We start from the raw sequence: 20,119 nt of genomic DNA, 5'->3' as shown, positions 1-20,119 counted from the left end.
ACTGATAGCCCTGCTCTTTTATGGTTTTCTCATTAAAGAGCCAAGGAATGTCTACTATAGCAGCAGGGATATTCCAAATGAAAAGTTTTATTTATATATTTGTAATAATAATAATAATAATAATAATAATAATAATAATAATATCTTTAATTTAGTTGTAAGCTGCCCTGAGTCCCTCCAGGAAGATGGGGCAGGGTATTAAAAAGTTTATTATTATTTATTAGTTTATTATTTATAATCAAGGCACTTTCAAAATATTTAAACCTATACAGAGTAACAAGATGCAGAAACATCGGTAAACTATATAAAGGTTATCTTAAAATGCAAGTAAACAATCAGTAGAATTAAAAACATTCAAATATAGTTAAAACAAAGAATATACAAATTAACAAAACACCACACCATTAAAAACTCTTATAATCACAGCTGTCAGTAGTGTGTACATGCATGAACACAGACTCACACACAAAGTTACTGCAAAAACAGCATTTCTCATATAATTGGGGGCAATCCATCTCATAATGATTTTGGAATAGTGTAATTACTTTACACTTTAAAATATTATCCTACACTGCAACGATCATCCAAATTTTTTTCAATTAAAATACACACATTAAAAAAAAACCCTACTACACTACAAATGTTGGGTGATTGGAGCCTCATAATATCACATTATTAATTACCTGAAATAATTATATAGCTGTTGGGACTGTTATCTTTCTATAGCTATGCATTTTAATATTTTTAAAATATAACCTTAGAGGTTTTAAATGTATTCAAAGTCAGCTTTCCATTTCTTGCTATTCTCAGCACTGTACTTCTGGCTGCCTTCAAGGCAACGATAAGTGTTAATGGCATTTACCCTTTCTAATAAGAGTCATTCATGCTTCACTGTTATTCCTTTTTATAGCATACGACAGGTACTAGAATCTCAGTGCTGCAAAGACCCCTTCCTATCTGTTAATTTTTTTAAAGCACTGATCAATGCGTATTTGACAAGTGAAAATTGCGATTTTCTAGGGCCTTCAAACTGCCCTCCTCCCCCTCCAAATGGTTGTGGTCCTGGTTTCTAGACCACTGAAAGCCAGTTTCACTGAGATGTGGAAACAAAATAAACATAAAAACTAGTTCCTATTTTTCCAAGTTGGTACATAGCTGAAGTTCATTCAAGTTGCCTGAGAAAATAATAGAGCCATATCACATAAGTTCAAACATTCAGGAACAAAATGACGCGTAGTTTTAACTGCGGTGGAAAAATCTGTACATTTCTGACTCATCTTCATTTTGTAGACTACTAAGCCCTTTCCAATGTACACATCTGAACAAAATGAAGAATTTTGCCTAACATTTCTGCTGGGTATGTATACGTGCCTTCTAGTTGACTGTTGACTTAGGGTGACCCCATGAATTTCATAGGGTTTTCTTAGACTAGGAATACTCAGGGGTGGTTTTTGTCAATTTCTTCATCTGAAATATAGGCTACAGTGCTTGGTATTCATTGGCTGCCCCCACCCAAGTATTTACCAGAACTGACCCTGCTTAGCTTCCAACATCAGATAGTAGGTGATATTCAAATGAACAAATAATATTTGTTTTGAAAGAATATGAAATTTCAAATGTTCCACTTGTGTTTTTTCATATGCCCAGAAAGACTGTTGAGTCTCTTGTGCCTAATATTTATTTATTTTTATTTATTTACGACATTTATATGCCGCCCTTCTCACCCTGAAGGGGACTCAGAGCGGCTAAAGTATGTAATAAGCAAGGACAGAAGTGGATTTTCTTCCAATGGAATACTAATTTTGATAAAATGACAAATCATTTTTTATTAACCCTATTGTGACGGAACACCATACATCTCCTCTGCCCTGCAGCTTTTGAAAGTGCCCAAAAATCAGCTTCAGAGGATTTTCCACCCTGGTACTTACATTGGACTGTACTGCTCTATCAGCAGAAGTCCAGTGGTAAATCCTTCATGCAGACATGGATCTTTAAGCCAAAGTTTTAAGCTTAAAATTGTTAATGTTAGATATATTAAAAAGTCTGAACTCAACTCTATCCTTGCTTACACAGGTTTTATGGTTCTAGTTCTCTTGGAGCTCTTTATGGTTCAGTCAAACCTATGATCTCAATCAGACCTTAAGTAGTAAAAGGGAGGAAAGTAAAACATGCCTTTGTTTTATTATGTGGATCTGTGATTTTTCACCAAAGACTGGAAAACAAGCACAAATACATGAACACAAATCTTGGCATGAAAAGAGCTTCAATCTGTTTAACTTTCCCAAACCAGTGAGGCTGCTGTGAAACCCATCAGCTGTTTGAAACATATAACTTTTTCAGCACTCCTAAACCATTTCATAATTATTATTTTTCTTCTGTCATTATAATTCAGTTCTACTTTGGTGGTTCTTTTTATCTTCTGTTTAAGCTACTAGGCTACCAAAGGTCCAAATTACCTTCATTTTTCAATATAATCTAGATCAGGCCTGCACAACCAGTGGCCCTCCAGGTATTCTGGACTTCAGCTCCCAGAATCCCTGACCATTCAACAAGCTGGCTAGGGCTTCTGGGAGTTGGAGTTCCAAACACCTGGAGGACCACAGGTTGTGGAGGCCTGATCTAGAGTCTGACATTGCCTAGCAGGGTCCATTCTGTCCCAAGCTTCAGCCCCACCAGTTTCACAAAACTGAATAGGGAAAAATTGCTTGCATTGCAATAAATGCTCACTTTCAAAATATTAGAACATTTAACAAAAATGATTTTTTAAAATAATCTTTATTTATTTTCTTAAAAACAAAGACAGAGCTTGATAGAAATAGTGTTAGAAACTTTTAAAACTTGTAAAAGTTTCACACTATACTGGGGGGGGGGGGGAGAAGAAGGTGGGAAAAGAGGGGGAAGAGAGGGGGTGAAAGTATAGATATCATAGAAAGTATCCAGTTTGTCCTGTTGTCCAGGTTCCCGTTGCGTTAAGGGAGCGCTGGTTTTTTATTTTGTGTACAATGTAAGAAAAGAAATTTGAAATGCATAGTGGGGGGTGAGTGGGTGTGTGGAACAAAAATGATTGATGGTAATAAAATTCTGGGGATAATGAGGTTGCAATTTTGGGATGGCTGTGTCATTTTTCATATATTTACATATTTTTATTTCTGATTGTTTAATAACACAAAGGGTTTAATTGTTTTTTATTTTTATATTCATATTTTAATGGATGTATATCAGGCATGGAAATACTTTGGCCCACCAGGTGTTCTGAACTTCAACTCCCACAACTCCCATGCATTACTGGCTCTTAGGAATTGTGAGACTTGAAGTCCAAAACACCTGGAGGGCTGACGTTTACCCATGCATTGTGTTATATTAATTGTTAGCTATTTGAAGTCCCCATATCAGAAGAAAGTAAATAAAAATAAATAAATTCAGGACCAAAAGTTGTCTTCATTGTCTATCTAAACCAAATAAAATCACCAGGGCACATCTAAATCTATGAGCCATGATAGCAAACATGACTATTTTGGACTATACTTTCTAAAATCCCTCAGATAATATGGCTTGTGCTGGCCAGCATTATCAGTGATTATGATGACTGGGATAATCTAGAAGACGTGGGTCAACAAAACAATGCTTCCAAACTCTGCAAATCTCTATATTCATAACAACAGATACAAAGCTACAAAGGAAAAAAATATATAGGGCTTGTATGTGGGGCCATAGGAAGAATCTGACTAGGATCTATTTTAAAAACAATACTGGTTTAGATGAAGTCTACTGATCCATATTCCTACGAATAGTTGATTCCATTGTTTCAGTGTACTTCTCTTTTTGAAATAATGGGAGGTGGTTCAAATTAACTGTAAAATGAAAAATAGTAACTAGTTATCATTATGAGTACATATTTTGATTGATATAAATATTGAGTGAGGATGTAGTGTGTTCATTAGCACCCCTTTTCTTTGCAACACACACTGTATTTATTAAGAGCACAAACTTAAAATGTAGCTCGTAAATTATTTGCTTTATTTATTTTTTACTGTTTATATTCCCACACACCTTGTCCAGTAATAGCCAGCTTCTCAAATTATATATGCACAGAATTAGGGAACTCAAGTTAGAGGCATACTTGCCTAGGTCACTTACCATATTCCCTCATTTGCTCAGCAGTGCAATTTACAGTCAACGGCTAATCAGGTCAATATGTGGAAAGGACTTCCAACAGCTGTTCTAGCTCTCCTTCATAATTGTTCTTCTTTGAGTGAGCAAATAGTCTGTAGATGGTGGGGTTTTTTTTAAGCTTAATAATCATATTGAAGCCTTGAAGGTTGGAGTATTACTGAATTTAGCCAGATAAACTGACCTCCAACCTAGTGGTGTATTATGGGCTTTACACCATTCAACTATGTAGCTCTCGTGGTGTAATTGCTTACAACCCTGTTTATATAAGATGTGTTTGGGCCTTGCAGCGGTGTTGACGGAACTGCTTAGCTTTGCATTCATCCCATGGCATAGCTGTTAACATTTAAAGGCCTGCCAATACATTTGCAAGGCAAATTGCTTGGGTCCTTACCATCTCCTATTTGACTGTCAGTCCTGATGCTGGCAAATGGTAAAGAGCCTACATATTCAAGTCTCATGGGACACATGATACATGTGTATGTGTAGAGGAGGTAAAAGTGGTACTGTTTTTGGTCAATGAAGAAATGACTATCCATGGCTTTAAGTTCTGTGGAAAACAACAAAATCTAAAAAGTCTTGGAAATCTATGTACTCCCAGCCATAGATCATAATCTTTCTTTAAGCTCACAGTGATCTGTTGCCCACAAAAGCTTATGCCACAACACCTTTGCTAGTTCTTAAGGTGCTACAAGGATCTCAGATGTTTTGATGCAAGAGACTGACCCATCTGGAGCAGGTTCTGTTGGAAATTATTTCTGCTAGTACACAATCACCCCAACAGACAATTTAGAAAACAGACACTGGCCTATTTCTTTGACACTTACTCACTACAATAAGCTTCCTGTACCTAAAACGTGTTGCAGAATCTAGTCTTAGACTGTGAATTCCGCTTTCCTCCTCATTTTCACCGTACACTTCAAAACAAATGCATTTTTAAGCTCTGTGTAGAAACCCTGTCTACTTTTTACTCACCTTTTAAACAACATTATTCAGGCTCTAGGAATTTACACTTTAATGCATATGCACACATGGCATTGTTTAACAGAGAAATGCACATCTGTGAGCACAAGGCATATGTCTGAATCTAAAGCATATGTGAAGGCACATATCCATGTTTTGAGAGAGGAGGGAAAATCAGTGACAGTCTTTACACTGGATTAAAATTTAACAGTTAGGCACCTGTAAGCCTTTAACTTTCTAAAAGTAAATTAATAAAGTTCTAGCAACCTTCTCCCTCCGCCATCACCAAAATATGCTTATAAGGGTTTATGTAAAACTCACAAATTGTCCCAAGTCAAGAGATAGGGTTTGAAAAAATTGTTATTAGAACAAATCTAACATTTGGCCTTCAATGTAAACCTAGCCTTGAGACTTAGGGCCAGTCCACACAGCCATATAACCCAGAATATCAAGGCAGATAATCCACAATATCTGCTTTGAACTGGATTATCTGGGTCCACACTGCTATCTAATCCAGTTCAATGTGGATTTTATACAGCGGTGTGGAAGGGGCCTTAGGCTTACATTTCACTCCTCTTAGGGCTCTCCCACACAGTCCTATATCCCAGAATATGGAGGCAGAAAATCCCACAATATCTGAATGTGGACACAAATAACTCAGTTCAAAGTAGATATTGTGGGATTTTCTGCCTTGATATTCTGGGATATAGGGCTGTGTGGAAGGGCCCTTAGTGGAATGTTTATTTAAGATTGCAGCCATGGAGTTCCAAAGCTCTTATGAGTCACAACAGCCATGGCATAAATCGGAAATGAAAAGGCTGAAGGTTTTGTGCTTCTCTCACAGAGTAAAAAAAAAGATATATTATGGAAAAATTATATATTATATTTATCTTATCAAACCTGTTCTCTCTCTCTCTTTCTTTTTGGAAAAACCCATGTTTTTAAAGTATTCTTCCTGGGCATATAAACATGCATGACATTTATGCTCCCTCTCATATGTGTCCAGGGGGTCAAGGGATATTGATGGTAATGCACAAGCATACCTGCAAACACAAAATGCACTGCTTTGCCATCTCACATCAAATTGCATATCTGAATAAAAACTGACCATAAAAAACTTCATTTACTGGAGAAGGAGGAGGAAAGTTGTTTAGTAACATATTTAAACTGACAATAGATTTTGCAGCATTTTCATATCGTAACACAACTACAGTTCAAAGGCATCTAGGAAATTTAGTAACAAGTTGTGGAATAGGAGTCAGTGAACTGCAAAGAGAAGAGTCCCTCCATATAATGTAGAGGCAGGAATGGATTGAGTAGTGATCTTTCATTGTGGAGAAGCATCTCACTTTTCAACTATGAAACATATACAGTATTCATTCATTTCAAAAACTTCTACTACAAGAACAATATTTATTACGATCCATAGATCCATCAGTGAACAAAGCTTCTACAACTTAGTCATTACATAGTTGTTATTGAGGTTTCTAAGATTATGTTTCTGAATAGCAGTGAGTCAAATCCACTGGACACTGTCTCAGCTACAGAAAATTCACTGCGAATGACAAATTAGCACTTATATAAATCCCATTGATTCAACTAATCCACAGAGTTGAGATTACTAGATCTGTATCAGAAAACCTTGCTTCTGACTGCTTGGACTGCTTATAAAGGAGGTTGGTTTCCATGAAATTTGGGTTTAGTTAGGGAGGAGTGGGGCTGGAAAGAATCTTTGCAAACATTTGAAAAAGAATGTTTTTAAAAAGTGTTTCCCAAGTGTTGAGAAACTCTGGGGAGAAGTCTGGACTGATGGTAGCTTTCACAATTCAAAATATATTATGCACAAAAGTTTGTACATAGTCTCTTGCACAGAAAAACAGCATTATCTGTGCAAAGGATATTATTTTGGTGTAGATTTTTAGTGGAGAAAATTATGTGTTCTGTGCAAAGAAAATATAAATGTATAATTTTTGTGCAAAAGTCTCTAGTTGGAGCACTTCCTATACAAATATTTTTCCACAGTTTTCAAAAACACTTTCTTGGGGCAGGAAGAAAATTACTAAAAAATATTGTTGTTTCCTGTGAGAAGAAAACAAGCAAAGCATTGCTAGATAGCATTGCTAGATAAGGCTTACAATTCAGAACAATGCAATTAAGGTCTGAACTAAAGTTGTCCTCTCCTGCCTGAGGCAGAATGGCATATTCATCCATCTACTGCATCAAGGCATTTATCAACTAAATCATGCCACATTATTTTCATATGCAAGGCAGAAGGTCTGACAAATATCTTCCTCACCCTGGCATTGAAAAATAAATGGTTTTTTGCCATTTCATTAAACCTGAAACCTACAGTCTAAGGCACACATCTCACTGTTAAGGCCCTTCCACACAGCCCTATATCCCAGAATATCAAGGCAGAAAATCCTACATTATCTGAGTGTGGACTCAGATAACCCAGTTCAAAGCAGATGGTGTGGGATTTTCTACCTAGATATTCTGGGATATAGGGCTGTGTGGAAGCGCTCTTAGGGATTCAGTTCTGAGGCAGTCTTGGATGTTCAAAGAGACTTAGGGCCCTTCCATACAACCATATAACCCAGAAAATCAAGGTAGAAAATCCACAATATCTGCTTTGAACTGGGTTATTTGAGTCTACACTGCCATTTAACCCAGTTCAAAGCAGATAATGTAGGATTTTATATAGTATGTGGAAGGGACCGTAGACTGTATGAAATTCACATTGAACTGGATTATATGACAGTGTGGACTCAGATAACCCGGTTGGAAGCTGATATTGTGGATTATCTGTCTTGATATTTTTGGTTTATAGGGCTCTATAGAAGGGCCCTCACTTTCAGGTAGGTGTATATAGGATTAAAACATAAACCTTTTGACACACCAATGTAAGAATGTCTGCAATTTCACTTCCTTATAATTTTATACAATTGTTAGATTATAATGCAATATGTTCTCAAGGCTATGGCTGTGGCTGGGAACAAATTTCACCCTATGTCACTCTTACAGTGTTGAAGTCAGCTGCAAATCAGTCAATTTCCTCATCTGGAATTGACCAGAAATCACTATAGGTTTCTGAAGTCTGAGGAGAGGTGAAATTAATCATTCCACATTTTTGAGAGTGAAAGGAGATTTGGGAAGTCAGTAATTTAATGTCAGCAGAAAAAAAGGAGATTCTTAATTTTCTAAGAAAGATGCCAACATTCCAATAACACTTCCTCATCATTCCAAACATCTTGAGAGAGGACAGGGTTAAAAGTTTAGTTATGTATTTTGGATATTTAAAAAATATCTTCAGTAAAGTGCTAACAAAATGTAATATTATTCATTACTTGTACAATCTTTTTTGAGTAGCATTTCCATGTCTTCGATATCAATGGTCGCACTAAAATTACATCATGAGCCAGATGGGTGCAAGCAACCTACACAGCTTAATGCGAAGCAATTAATAAAATCCAGATATTATTTGCATTAAGGCAGCAGATACTGAATTATAACAGATGAGCATGGTATGTGTGCGTGTATGTATGTGTGTGTGTGTCTCTCTCTGTGTGTGTGTATGCTTACATTTTTCAAGATATCCACTATTCTTAGATATAGGTATATATCTTGTGAAATTTAATTTGTGCTCCTCCATAATTCTGATTCTTTATTAATCTTTATTTCAAACCCAGGACCACTAGGGCTTTCCATTGTTTTGAAACTATAATTGTTTAATATATGAGCCCTGAAACTCTTCAAAGTCTATCTTAGGGTTTACCAGCCACATCATATTTCTGCATTGCTATAGGCTATAATGTGTTGAGGAATTTTCTGGTGCTGTTTTCCATAGCATTGAAGATAGGTCCAATTTTGGTAGCATCATTTTCCCTTCCTTTCTACTCCCAGTTACAGACACTGAATCCATCCTAGTAGAGAGAGAAAATGTGAAGACATAATACTTTTCACAACCCAGAATCAGGGACTGTCCATTAGTTAATTCATGCACTAGTCTGGTTCCTACCTGAAGGATGTAGCCCCGCACATAGTCCCGAAGCGTCCAGCCCAAACCATGCAGGATGTGCAGTACTTCTTCCTGTTTCAACACACTGAAGAGACGATCTAGCAATATCTTCAGTCTCACCGGTACAGCCTGGGTACCATAGAGCATCAAGCTGCTGATGTCAAACACAACATTGGATTGTACAATCTCCACTTGCGTTGGATGGTAGAGATGCTGAGTGCTAAGCTTGTCCAAAGCTGTGGGAGATAGTGGAAAGAAAGAGAATTGAACGATGAGAAGAAGCAATTTAGTCTAACATTAAACTGTATAATGTACATTCCTGAGCATATGGCTTCATGTGAGCAACAATTCAAAAACAAGATGTAACTTTGAAGATAAGTTGTTAAAATATGTATGTGGAAGTGTTGCATCTTGAGATGAAATAACTGCTGGATACATTTTATTTGGCAAACTGCATCTCCAATTACAAAGCTGCTCAGTCACTACAATCAGCGGAGGAGGTTCTGCTCTCGGTCCCACCCCCATCTCATGCACGGCTGGTGGGAACGAGAGAGAGGCTTTCTCCATGATTGCCCCTGGACTCTGGAACTCCCTCCCCAAAGAAATAAAAACGGCCCCCTCCTTATTCTCTTTTTAAAGCTATTAAAAAACAATTTTTGCTCCCAAGCATATTGAGACGAGGAGTCATATAATATCATGCATAGTCACCACGGAGCAGAAATGTCTGGTCATTCTGACTGCCGGTTGCAAAAATTGCAATATTTTACCTTGTTTTGCTTTGTTTAGACTCTGGTTGTTTCTTCCCAATGTAAGCTGCAGAATCATATATTTGTTATGTTATTATTTAATTCTTGTTAATCTGCTGTTACTTTTGATGTAGACATAGTTTGCTTTGGGTTATGGTGGGGTGGATTACTTTGTCACAGTCTAGTTTTTATGGCATTTAATGTTTGCTGATATTTGTTGTTAACTGTCCTGAGTCCCCTCAGGGAGATAGGGTGGAATATAAATTAAGTTTATTATTATTATTATTGTAGTAGTAGTAGTAGTATATTTAATTAAGTTTAATGTTATCTTTTTTTTTTAAAAGAAATCTTAATAACCTAATTCTCTAAAATTAACAGAAATAGACAGAATGTGTGTAAAACAGTGGTTTTCATGTAGTACTTGCAAAGAATCGGAAGGAGGGGAAGATTAAAGCAATTTAAATAGTTTACTATTATTTAAAACAATTATGAATATTGTACATTGATAAAGGTGTGAAAATAAAACAATTTAACAATACAAGACAGTTTAAATCCGGTTAAAGCATTTTAAAAGCATATATATATGATAATTTAGAATAAAGTTATAAGACCTCAAAGACTTTTCTGGGCACTGGATTGTCACCAGTGTTGGTGTTAACTGGGCCCCTGAATGCCACAACTGGTCAGCTACAAAAATACATGTTCTCTGTCATGTAATTCCAGTGCAGCAGCCCACCCTACTGAAAGAAAATAAAAGTGGATAATCTAACAGTCCTGAAACTGTGAGTAATTATACAGGGAGACCTCCTGCTTCAAGAATTGAAATTGCAAGTCAGATGGAGTATTAAAAGTTACCACTAACACCTTGAATTTTTACTAGAAGCCAATGCAATTCCTTTAAAGTGATGTTATATGATTGCCATGTGGTGTTTCAGTCAGAAATCTAGCTGTTATACAGTCAAGTATGCAGCCATCCATTGCTTGAATGTATTTCTTACAAAAGCCCAGAAAGCAAACTTTGTGTTTGCCATTTATTATAAGGGACATCGTATAATGGGTTGCGCATCCACAGATTTTGGGATCAAGTAACCACAGCAGCAGTATCCATTTGGGGACTTATTTTGCATACAAAACAGTACTTATGCAGAAAGTGTTTCTATATAGAAATATTTTCAGTGCCAGAAAAATACTGCTTTCTCTTCAGAAAATATTACTTTCTGCACAAAATATGTACAAATCTGCACAAAATAAGTCCTGAGCTGTGAAAAGTTTTCAGAAACTGCAGGCTTTGAAGACTTTCTTGCACTAAGAAGACAACTGTTAAAATTGTATCCCTAAGTGGGATGAATTGAGTCAAGCATATTATCCACGTAATCAAGTAGCAGCAAATGAAAACGATCCCAAGAAAACTGACTAGATGGAGCATTAGGCACTTTATCAGACTTGGTGATAGGTGTGGCATCAAGTTCTGAACTAATATAAATAGCTTTCTTTTAAAAACCTTTTACAAGTTTCCCACAGCAAACAACTAAGGGCTCTAGTCTTCACACCTTGGAACCTAATACCCACAGGCTCCTTGCCACTCCAAAATAAAATAAGAGATGTATACCAGCATTCTGCTATCTTCACTGCTTAATAAAAGATATAACAAATAGTCATCAAGAATTTTGAGTCATATGCATCTTCTTTGTCATATCAACACAACTTTGATATAGCCAGAAAAAACACAAGATCAATTTTCTTTCCAGAATTCCACTTGCACATAGGTTTCTATATAATTTCTCTGTTAATCATTTTTCAAAAATACATACGTACCTATGTGAGCACACACAGGCTTCCAACTATATAGTATATATAACATAACATAATTGATATACCTTGAATCATCATAGAAATGAACTATCTCTGGGATTCATCCAATTTATTAAACAAGTGACTAATATTTAGGAACTTTTACATCATTGGAAGAAACTTTGTGTGTCTCTCCATTTGTCACAGTCAAGGTCTTAAACAGGGTAAAAACGGAAGGTGGAGATAAGACAAGGGAAAAAACAGAGGCCAACTGATATATTCAAAGGACAACTGTGAACATCATTGCTACAGAAAGTAAAACTGCATTTCAGAAAAAACCCCAAGAATCTTAATGGTTTAAAATGTTTAAAGCAATGAACTTGCCCTATGGCACTATAGACATTTTAATGGTTTTTTTGTCAGCCTGTAAAATGATGTTGTAGGGGGTCTTCTTCCTCCCCATGTACTTTCGTATCTTCTTTGCTTGTGGTCACTGGAGAGTTCATGTACTCTTGATAAATTGCTTTCTTATATCCACAGTATAAATGCCCTTATCGTTTCCCTGCTGGCTTCATTCAGCACACTTGCCCCTCGGGAAACTTTGTCAAAGAGTTCTGGTTTCCTCATACTTCCTTTCTTGCTACTGATTTGTCTGATCTCTCCTATTCTAGCAGTTTAGTCAACCTTGAATAAATAGGTTTTTAAAAATTAATTTAAAGTTCACAAAAGATAAGGGATTGGCAAGCTTGGGGAGTGAAGTCCTCTGCCTCTCTACAGAACGTTCACACTGAGGAAATAGAAAAGGCAATATTCTGCCAAATATCCTCGCAATTATTTTATTTATTTAACTGAATAAGACAGACTGATTGCTAATGCCACATTTTCAACGTAGGCAAAAACTGTAAAGTTGCAGAAATATATATAGATATATCAATATGATTACTCCACATATTTTTAAACCTGATGACTACATGAAAATTCATATGTTCTGTAAAAACAAAGGGTTCCCAGTCTTCCAACTGCTGCCGTTGTTTTCTTTCAGGTTGTTTCTGACTTATGACGAATCTCAAGGAGAATGTGTTACAGGATTTTCTTGGGAAAATTTGTTTTGAAAGGGTTTGCTTTTGCCTCTTTCTGTGCCAGAGAGAATGTGACTTGCCCAAGTGGGTTTCTGTGGCTGAGTGAGGATTTGAACCCTGTCTCTAGACTGGTAGCCCAACACTCAAACCATTACAGTATACTGCCATGTCTTATAACTATTCTGTTGAACCATTTGGGGGTGAAAACTTATATCCCTCTTTTTAACCTCAGGAAATACATATCCTAATAATGGAGCCTGTGCATTTTGTACTAATCAAGCTTTTACTTGATCATCAGAAGCTGTCTTGTTCATATACAATAAACTATTTTTAAAGGAAGGATTTTTGGTCCAACAATACCATAGAACTATGTTGGAGAAACCAAGAGTGGACATATTTCCATTGGAATACAGGACTTCCTGCACAGCAATACCATAGAGTGGAACTAGAAGTCCTAGGAAATACCCAGAGGGGACATATTTTGTCAAATGTGGATAAACAAAACCCAGGATTTGGATCTAATTCTACAGGTGGAAAGGGCTTCCTCTGCAAGGGATACCACAGAGTTGCACTGGAAGACCTAGAAGACTCCTAGAAGGGCCCATGCTTTGAAGGGGTGGGGTGGGGACAGGGACCTCCAGCTCCTCCAATGAATTCCAGACAGGAAACACTGGGGTTGGAAGGGGGAACCAAGGCAATTCTGGGGTCGACAGGAAGGTCATAGTTGAGGTGGAAAATTACGTAGCAGGTAACTATGTATATAAAAGGATATAAATACTCAATAGTTGCTACCGTGTCACCTATCTGGTCCTGAAGGGCAAGTTAGAAGGATATGAAAAGGCTCTCTGTTTTGGAGGCTTTTAAACAGAGGCTGGATGGCCATCTGTCAGGGGTGATTTAAATGCGATTTTCCTGCTTCTTGGCAGGAGGTTGGACTGGATGACCCACAACGTGTCTTCCAGCTCTATGATTCTACAATTCCATGAAATTGACATGGGACTTCTGGGTTCTCTGTTCCTCAGTTCAATCAAAGTAAAAAAAAAAAAAGGAAATTCATATGTATGCCAATGATTTTTAAAGTCATAGATTTTCTTCAGTGTTTTCATGCACACACATCTTTACAGTTCTGTTATGGAGGCTAAGGAGATATGGCCTTGCAAACATCAGAATGACAATCTGCATCCTAACAGATGGCAACAGAGGTCTTTCTTCCCCACTCTTCTGTAATAACATTGCTGTCCTCCCCACTTCTGCACTTTCAGAATGCTACTCTAAAAATATTCCAGGAGTTCTGCTAAATGTCATTTTCTCAAGGCACAGAACCTTAGTCTTGGATTCCTTGTATGCTGCTATGAGGTGGATGGGTCACTCAAACATACCTCTTTCTCCTTGTAGCTTTTTGCCATAACAGCAGCCAAAAGTATGGATGAATAACTCGGGGCACATTTCTGCTGACCCATTATCCTGAAAGGGGAGGAGGTGAATCGGTTCCATTATGGCTAAATGACATACAAAGTTGATTTGGGTTAATGAGGCCTTGAATTGCATTCACAAAAGACGCAGAATCCAGAGCAAACTGTGACTTTGATTTATGTAAGCAGTTTGGCTGGTTTAAGACAGAACCAGTTTCAACTGTTTACATGGCTATCCCATATTCCTTGGGTCTGGGTGGCTTGGGGATACAGGACAGCAATCACTGTCCCCTTCACATTTTTGTCATCATGATGGCCATGGCTAGTGCCAATCACTGATCACCTGGAGTAATGCTAGCCAGAGTGACAACACAATGAGAGAAAAGAAGAGGAAGGAGGATTTATTTCACTTTTCCACCCCATTCATATTGATCTGGTGTCTTGGTTGGCATTACTATAGGCAAAAAGCAATGGCCACTGGTCATTGCTGTACTCACTGGCTACCACTATGGCATGAATGGGAGGGGGATGGTAAGGGGGGCTTTTCAGTGATGCTGAACCAGGTACAATGCCATGGACAGTCAGGACTCCTCCCACCGCCATAATGGCCAGGAAGGGGGGGGGGGCTGGTAATCAGTACCATCCTGGGTCTGATCTAATATTTTCCGCTCCTGGGTAAAGAGTCTGCATGGAGCCATCCTGGGAAATCTGACCGACACACTAACTCAGTGCTCTTATGTTCATTTTATATGGAAGACATGCTGTACAGGAAGTGAAACCTTATATTCTGGAATAAAGAATTCCAAATGTTAGCTACATCATCAATTGCAGGAAGGGCAACATATCTGTGGCAGTACAGAAAACACAGAATAGTCTTAGCAGCAGCTGAGTATTTTGTAAATCATTCACAAGCACTTAAAACTTGAAATACATGGAACATGACATAAGGAATTAATAAAAGTATCCATTATATTTGATTTTGCCAAAACAATGCTGATATATTAACATGAAGGGGTTTGGGATAAGAATGACTACTCAATAATGTGTAGGAATATAGGAAAATGTGGCACTATATCCTTAGTTTTTCCATTTGGAAGTTCCAGTTATGAGGCAGGCATATGCAACACAGTTCACTTCAGACAATCTTCTGGGTAGATGCCAAAAGTGGCGTCATATTTTCCTTCAGAAATGTTTCTGAGCCTACTTTAATGCTTTGGGCTGGTACACCCAAGAGACCCTCTGCACATTTCAGACACAACATGAAACCATTGTCTTGAGTGCACAAAGTCATTCTAAAGAGCATGGTTTTAAAAGGTAAAGAGGTGTGCTTATTTCTTTCACTCTCTACATTTTCCTGAACAGAACACTACATTTTGATAAGTGCTTTTCTTCACTATAGGTTTATACTGAAAAAAGTCTTCGTTTTTTCAGTGGCTAACTATACAGTTTTCTATTATTTCTCATACTTTTCTGATTATTTGCACAAAAATTGCTAAATTGTCAAATTAAAAAAATGTCAAATTCTTTGCACAAAAATTGTCAAATTCAATTTAAAACGAGTTCTCCCTTCTCCCTTCCTTTGAAGCAAAATTCTGTGCAATTTCTTTAATTAGTTAGGAGTGCAGACCTACTATCAAACACTGAATGCGCTATGGTTGAATATTCCCTAGTAAACTAGGTGATAATGTTGTAAAGAACATTTAAACATTTGAGTATGATATGTTAATGTGTCAAGACATACCATCATAAAAATCATCAACCTCTGCAGGACATTTTTACTGAGTGAGAATGAAAAGATTTTACAGAAATATGGTATTTTGCTTTATATTATCCTTTGCTCAAAGGATACTATTTTGAGTGAAAATAAATTTAATGAAAAATGAAGTGCTTTTGTGAGCAATATTTTGTGTACAAACATTTCCCCTGACAGTCAAAAAATGATAAAAAGCACATGAAATGAGAAAAAGTTCGTGTGATCAAACCCAGATGTAAGAAAAAATGAATTTTTATATTCTTGCATAATCAAAATGTATATTCTTACCAAGAAACACGGGACTTTTGTTCAGATTCCGGAAATTCTGCATTCAGAATTATGAAACAAACAATTTAGTCTTGACCAAGCATACCTTAAAAGCACTAGATCCTGTTTGATCTTGGAAGCTAAGTAGGGTCAGCTTGGTAGTACAGAATGGGAGACACCCCCCCCCCCCCAATGAGTATCAAGTGCAGTAAACAAGTTTCTGAGATCAATTCAAGGTGCAGGTTATTACCTTAAAGCACTATTCACTTCAGGTCCAACCTATCTTTGTGACTTCATCCTTTTTCTATGAACTGGCAGAGGCTCTGAGATGGACAGGGGAGGTCCTTCTCTAAGTCCCACCATTGTCTAAAGCATGGTTGGTGGGGATGAGAGAAAGGGCATTCTCTGTTGTGGCCCCCTGGCTCTGGAATACCCAAAAGAGATTAGATTAGCCCCCACCCTTCAATCCTTCCATTCCAACCTGAAAGCATGGATGTTCAGACAAGTCTTTGACCTTGAGTAATCTGAATGGGGCCATATGAAGCCAACACTTGGCACCTTGTGAATTGACAGGAGTTGGTTTTATCTAATGTTGTTTTAAAATTGTATTATTTTGATTTTATGCTAATTGTGTTGATGGGGGTTATAATTTTATGTGACTTGTTTTATACTTTTGTACCGTTTTTACCTGTTGTATGTTATATGTGCAACCTGGAGTGCTTTGTAAGAGATGGGGAGATGGTTGAGGGATATAAATAAGATGATGATGAAAATGATGATGATGATGATGATGATGATGATTATTATTATTATTATCATTATTATAGGCTATATTTCAGAGTGTGGAATTAACCAGTTCTGAATATCCTTTGCCAAAGAAAATCCTATAAAAGTCACTATAATTGAGCAAGGAACATGAAGGCACATACATCCACATGTTTTAGGTGTGGGGATGCTAATAACTGTAAAACCTTTTCTCCTGTTTTGCTTTAAAAAAATCAAACCTATACTTGAATCAGAAGTGACCACAATATTAATGCCATGACTTAATTGTTTATTTTTAATTTATACTACAAAAGTGGACTAATTTATGGTCACAAACATGAGATACTAAAGAGGAGATTTAGTGAGATTATGGACCAGATGAAGTTGGATTGTTGTTTATAAGAGAAAGCTGGAATTTGAACTTAAGATTTCTCCTCAATCTTCTGTAATGCTGAGCTTTGTGAAACTTGTAAACAAAAACATTTTTTTAAAGAGTACTATGTATACTCATTGGGGCTGTGCAAATTTTTAGTAAGTTGAATCACATTCGTTAAATTCATACCTACGATGTGATATCCAACATTTGCACATGGCCTGCACCAAAAACATAAGAATCAAAATTTATCCAATGCGTTTTGTTTGCATTTTGTAAACCTTGGAAGCCTTCCAAAGTCACTTTCATGTTAAGCACAAGCAAGAAAAGTAAAGCCAAAAAGGCTTCCTTTCCTCTTTAAATTAATAGCCTCTCACCATTAGGAGAGAGAAACAGGAGGGAGAAAGCGGAATTTGTTAGGAAACAGCCTGAGAAGGCACAGAATTCTGGGGAATGTAGTTTGGGAAGCTGAGGAGCTTTATGCCAGAGAATTTAAAAGGCCCTTTCCTAGAATTCTGCTCAGTATCAGAAAGCCCTAATCAGGATAAGGGAGAGATTTATCACTGTGTAGCAGCCATCAGCCAGAGTTCCAATAAATTGTTTTATCTGCAAAGAGGAGGGCTGACTGATACTTCTAGCAAGTAAATCTCTGTGCTGGGCTGGGAAGAAATCCCTAAATGGAAATTGTCAGTTAATATGAGAGACATTGAATGAGATAGCTGTTGTGGCTTTAAAAAATGTTTTTGTCAAAAAAATTAAAATTCCTTAAAATTAGTAGAGGTATAAATATTTCTGAAAGTTGGGGGGAATTATTCCCTGTTATTCTGTGTCATTGTATAAAAAATTCAAGGAGATGGCTTTTGCAATTTTTTAATGTTGTTTATAAAAAAAATGAAAATTCCCCAAAAATCTGTGAATAAGTGAAATGATCTGAAACCTGATGGGCTAACAGTAGTAAATGTGTAGCAAGTTTCACCTCAATACCTGTAAAAATGAGGGAGAAAAAAACCCTGGAGTTTCTTCACTTGCACAATTACTATATTGAAAAAGTAACAAAAATTGTTTCGCTCATTATAGTAACTAAAGTTTCACTAACTATACTTTAGAAACACTTTAGAAACAAAATGCTGGCACTCCCTGATTTTGTAATGAGTTTTGAAACATTTTTGTCATTGATCACACAGCCCTAATATTTATGCATAAGGCAACTTCACATATAAACTAGAGCTAGTCTTTGGAGCCAAAATTATGCATTTTGAAATGATCTAAGAAAAAGTTGAGGGTCATTCAATGGAGAGGGGGAAGTATCAGCACTGGCTCGGGGAGCCAACTGTTCCTGGCCACTTCTGTCATTTTTTTAACTGAGGCATTTACCCAAAGAAGGGAAATATTGCTTTCATAAAAAATAAGAGTTAGGGTAAAATACTTACATTGATCCAGTTTGTTTACTAAAATTTCAGGATTTATACATTGGTATATATAATCGTTACTGCACATGTCTTTTATAATGTATGTTTCTGTGTGCACAGAATCTCATCAACATTGGACCCAAAACCTTCACAACTGCTGATGGTACAAAAATAGCAAAACAGTCTCAAAATTTGAGAAAAAGAAAAAAAAGGAGAAAAACAGAACATCATAAGTGTTTGCTGCAGGAGATGGTTAAAGAAAAGAATGCAACATCTAGCTTTAACAATTAAAATATCAACTCAGAGCACAAGCAACAGTCTATAGAACTTTTGTGTAAAGCATAACGACACAAATGCAAACAGGATTTTAATTAGAAGAAAAGCTGGATATGCTTCTGCCAAGTAATATTGATAAAGATAATGAACAATTCCTACATATTGCAAAGGAACTGTTCACAAGATGATTCATACCATAATGGAGACCTTTGGAGTCAAATTCAGACTAACAGATTACCCTACAACATGCGTTCAAGATGCAGTGCCAAAGCTCACTTGGCTGCATTGGCCTACTAAGTCATAATATAGCACACCAAAGGTTAACATTATATTTCTTTTTCAACTGAAGGGGTGGGAAAGGGGTTTTCGATTTATATTTTATAGGGGGTTTGAGGCTCTGTACAATTCAAAGGAAATTAAATCCACACTGTGCATTAAAGTAATGGCAAGTGGTTTGTTCAATTTATCAAGTGCCAGAAAGTGCAAAGCCAGATTCTTCTGTTGCTTAGCCAGTTAAGATTAGATGTAGCTATGCAAGACCTCTTCCTGACCCAGAACCCCGTCCATAGCTATGGGCACTGCAGGAGTTCAGGGTGCCACAAAAGCTCTACCTCAGTGGAACATGTATTTAATACAACATGTATTTAATACAACTATTCTAGCCTGTGAAAGAAATGCAATTCTAGAAGCAAGTACTATTTGATAATATTATATCAGAACAATGTGCAATTAAGGCGTGCAAGTTAAATTCAGAATTGTACATAAGACTGAATGGCCTTAAGAATAATAGATTACAACAGAATTTGGTAGTAATTCAGTCTGTACTGGAAACAGAATACACATTCCATGTAACAGGCTATTTGTTTATTTATCCTACCTTTCTCCTTTGCTTAGGAGCCAAAGCTGAGTTGCTAATAAAGAATGAAGATAAGAATCTTCCATCCTAAAATAAACTCCTGGGTTTGTTTTGAAAGTTTGTTTGTTTGTTTTCTTTTTTTATTGGATAAACCAAGGAATCTATGTATGCAGGGCTCAGTTCTAAACCACTGCCAAGAAGAACCTATATTACTGCCCAAAATATATTTTACAGAGTGAGT

The 20,119-nt window shown here is 36.8% G+C and overlaps 1 protein-coding gene across 8 annotated transcripts in view; it reads right to left on the bottom strand.

The window, feature by feature from the left end:
• BNC2 (basonuclin zinc finger protein 2) overlaps positions 1 to 20,119 on the bottom strand; it is a 459,184-nt gene that overhangs the window by 109,778 nt on the left and 329,287 nt on the right. For all 8 annotated transcript variants that reach the window (XR_009630641.2, XM_060762421.2, XM_060762422.2 and 5 more), the window contains one exon: positions 9,152 to 9,387. Coding sequence is in view for 7 of the 8 variants with exons in the window: in XM_060762421.2 (XP_060618404.2) it covers positions 9,152 to 9,387 (236 nt within the window). In the remaining variant the exon portion in view is untranslated. The remainder of the gene's footprint in view (positions 1 to 9,151; positions 9,388 to 20,119) is intronic.

Source organism: Anolis sagrei, chromosome 2 (genome assembly GCF_037176765.1).
Source record: "Anolis sagrei isolate rAnoSag1 chromosome 2, rAnoSag1.mat, whole genome shotgun sequence".
NCBI classification, from domain to species: domain Eukaryota; kingdom Metazoa; phylum Chordata; class Lepidosauria; order Squamata; family Dactyloidae; genus Anolis; species Anolis sagrei.
Note: the sequence above shows the minus strand (reverse complement) of the source record. Positions and strands in the feature narration are given on the sequence as shown.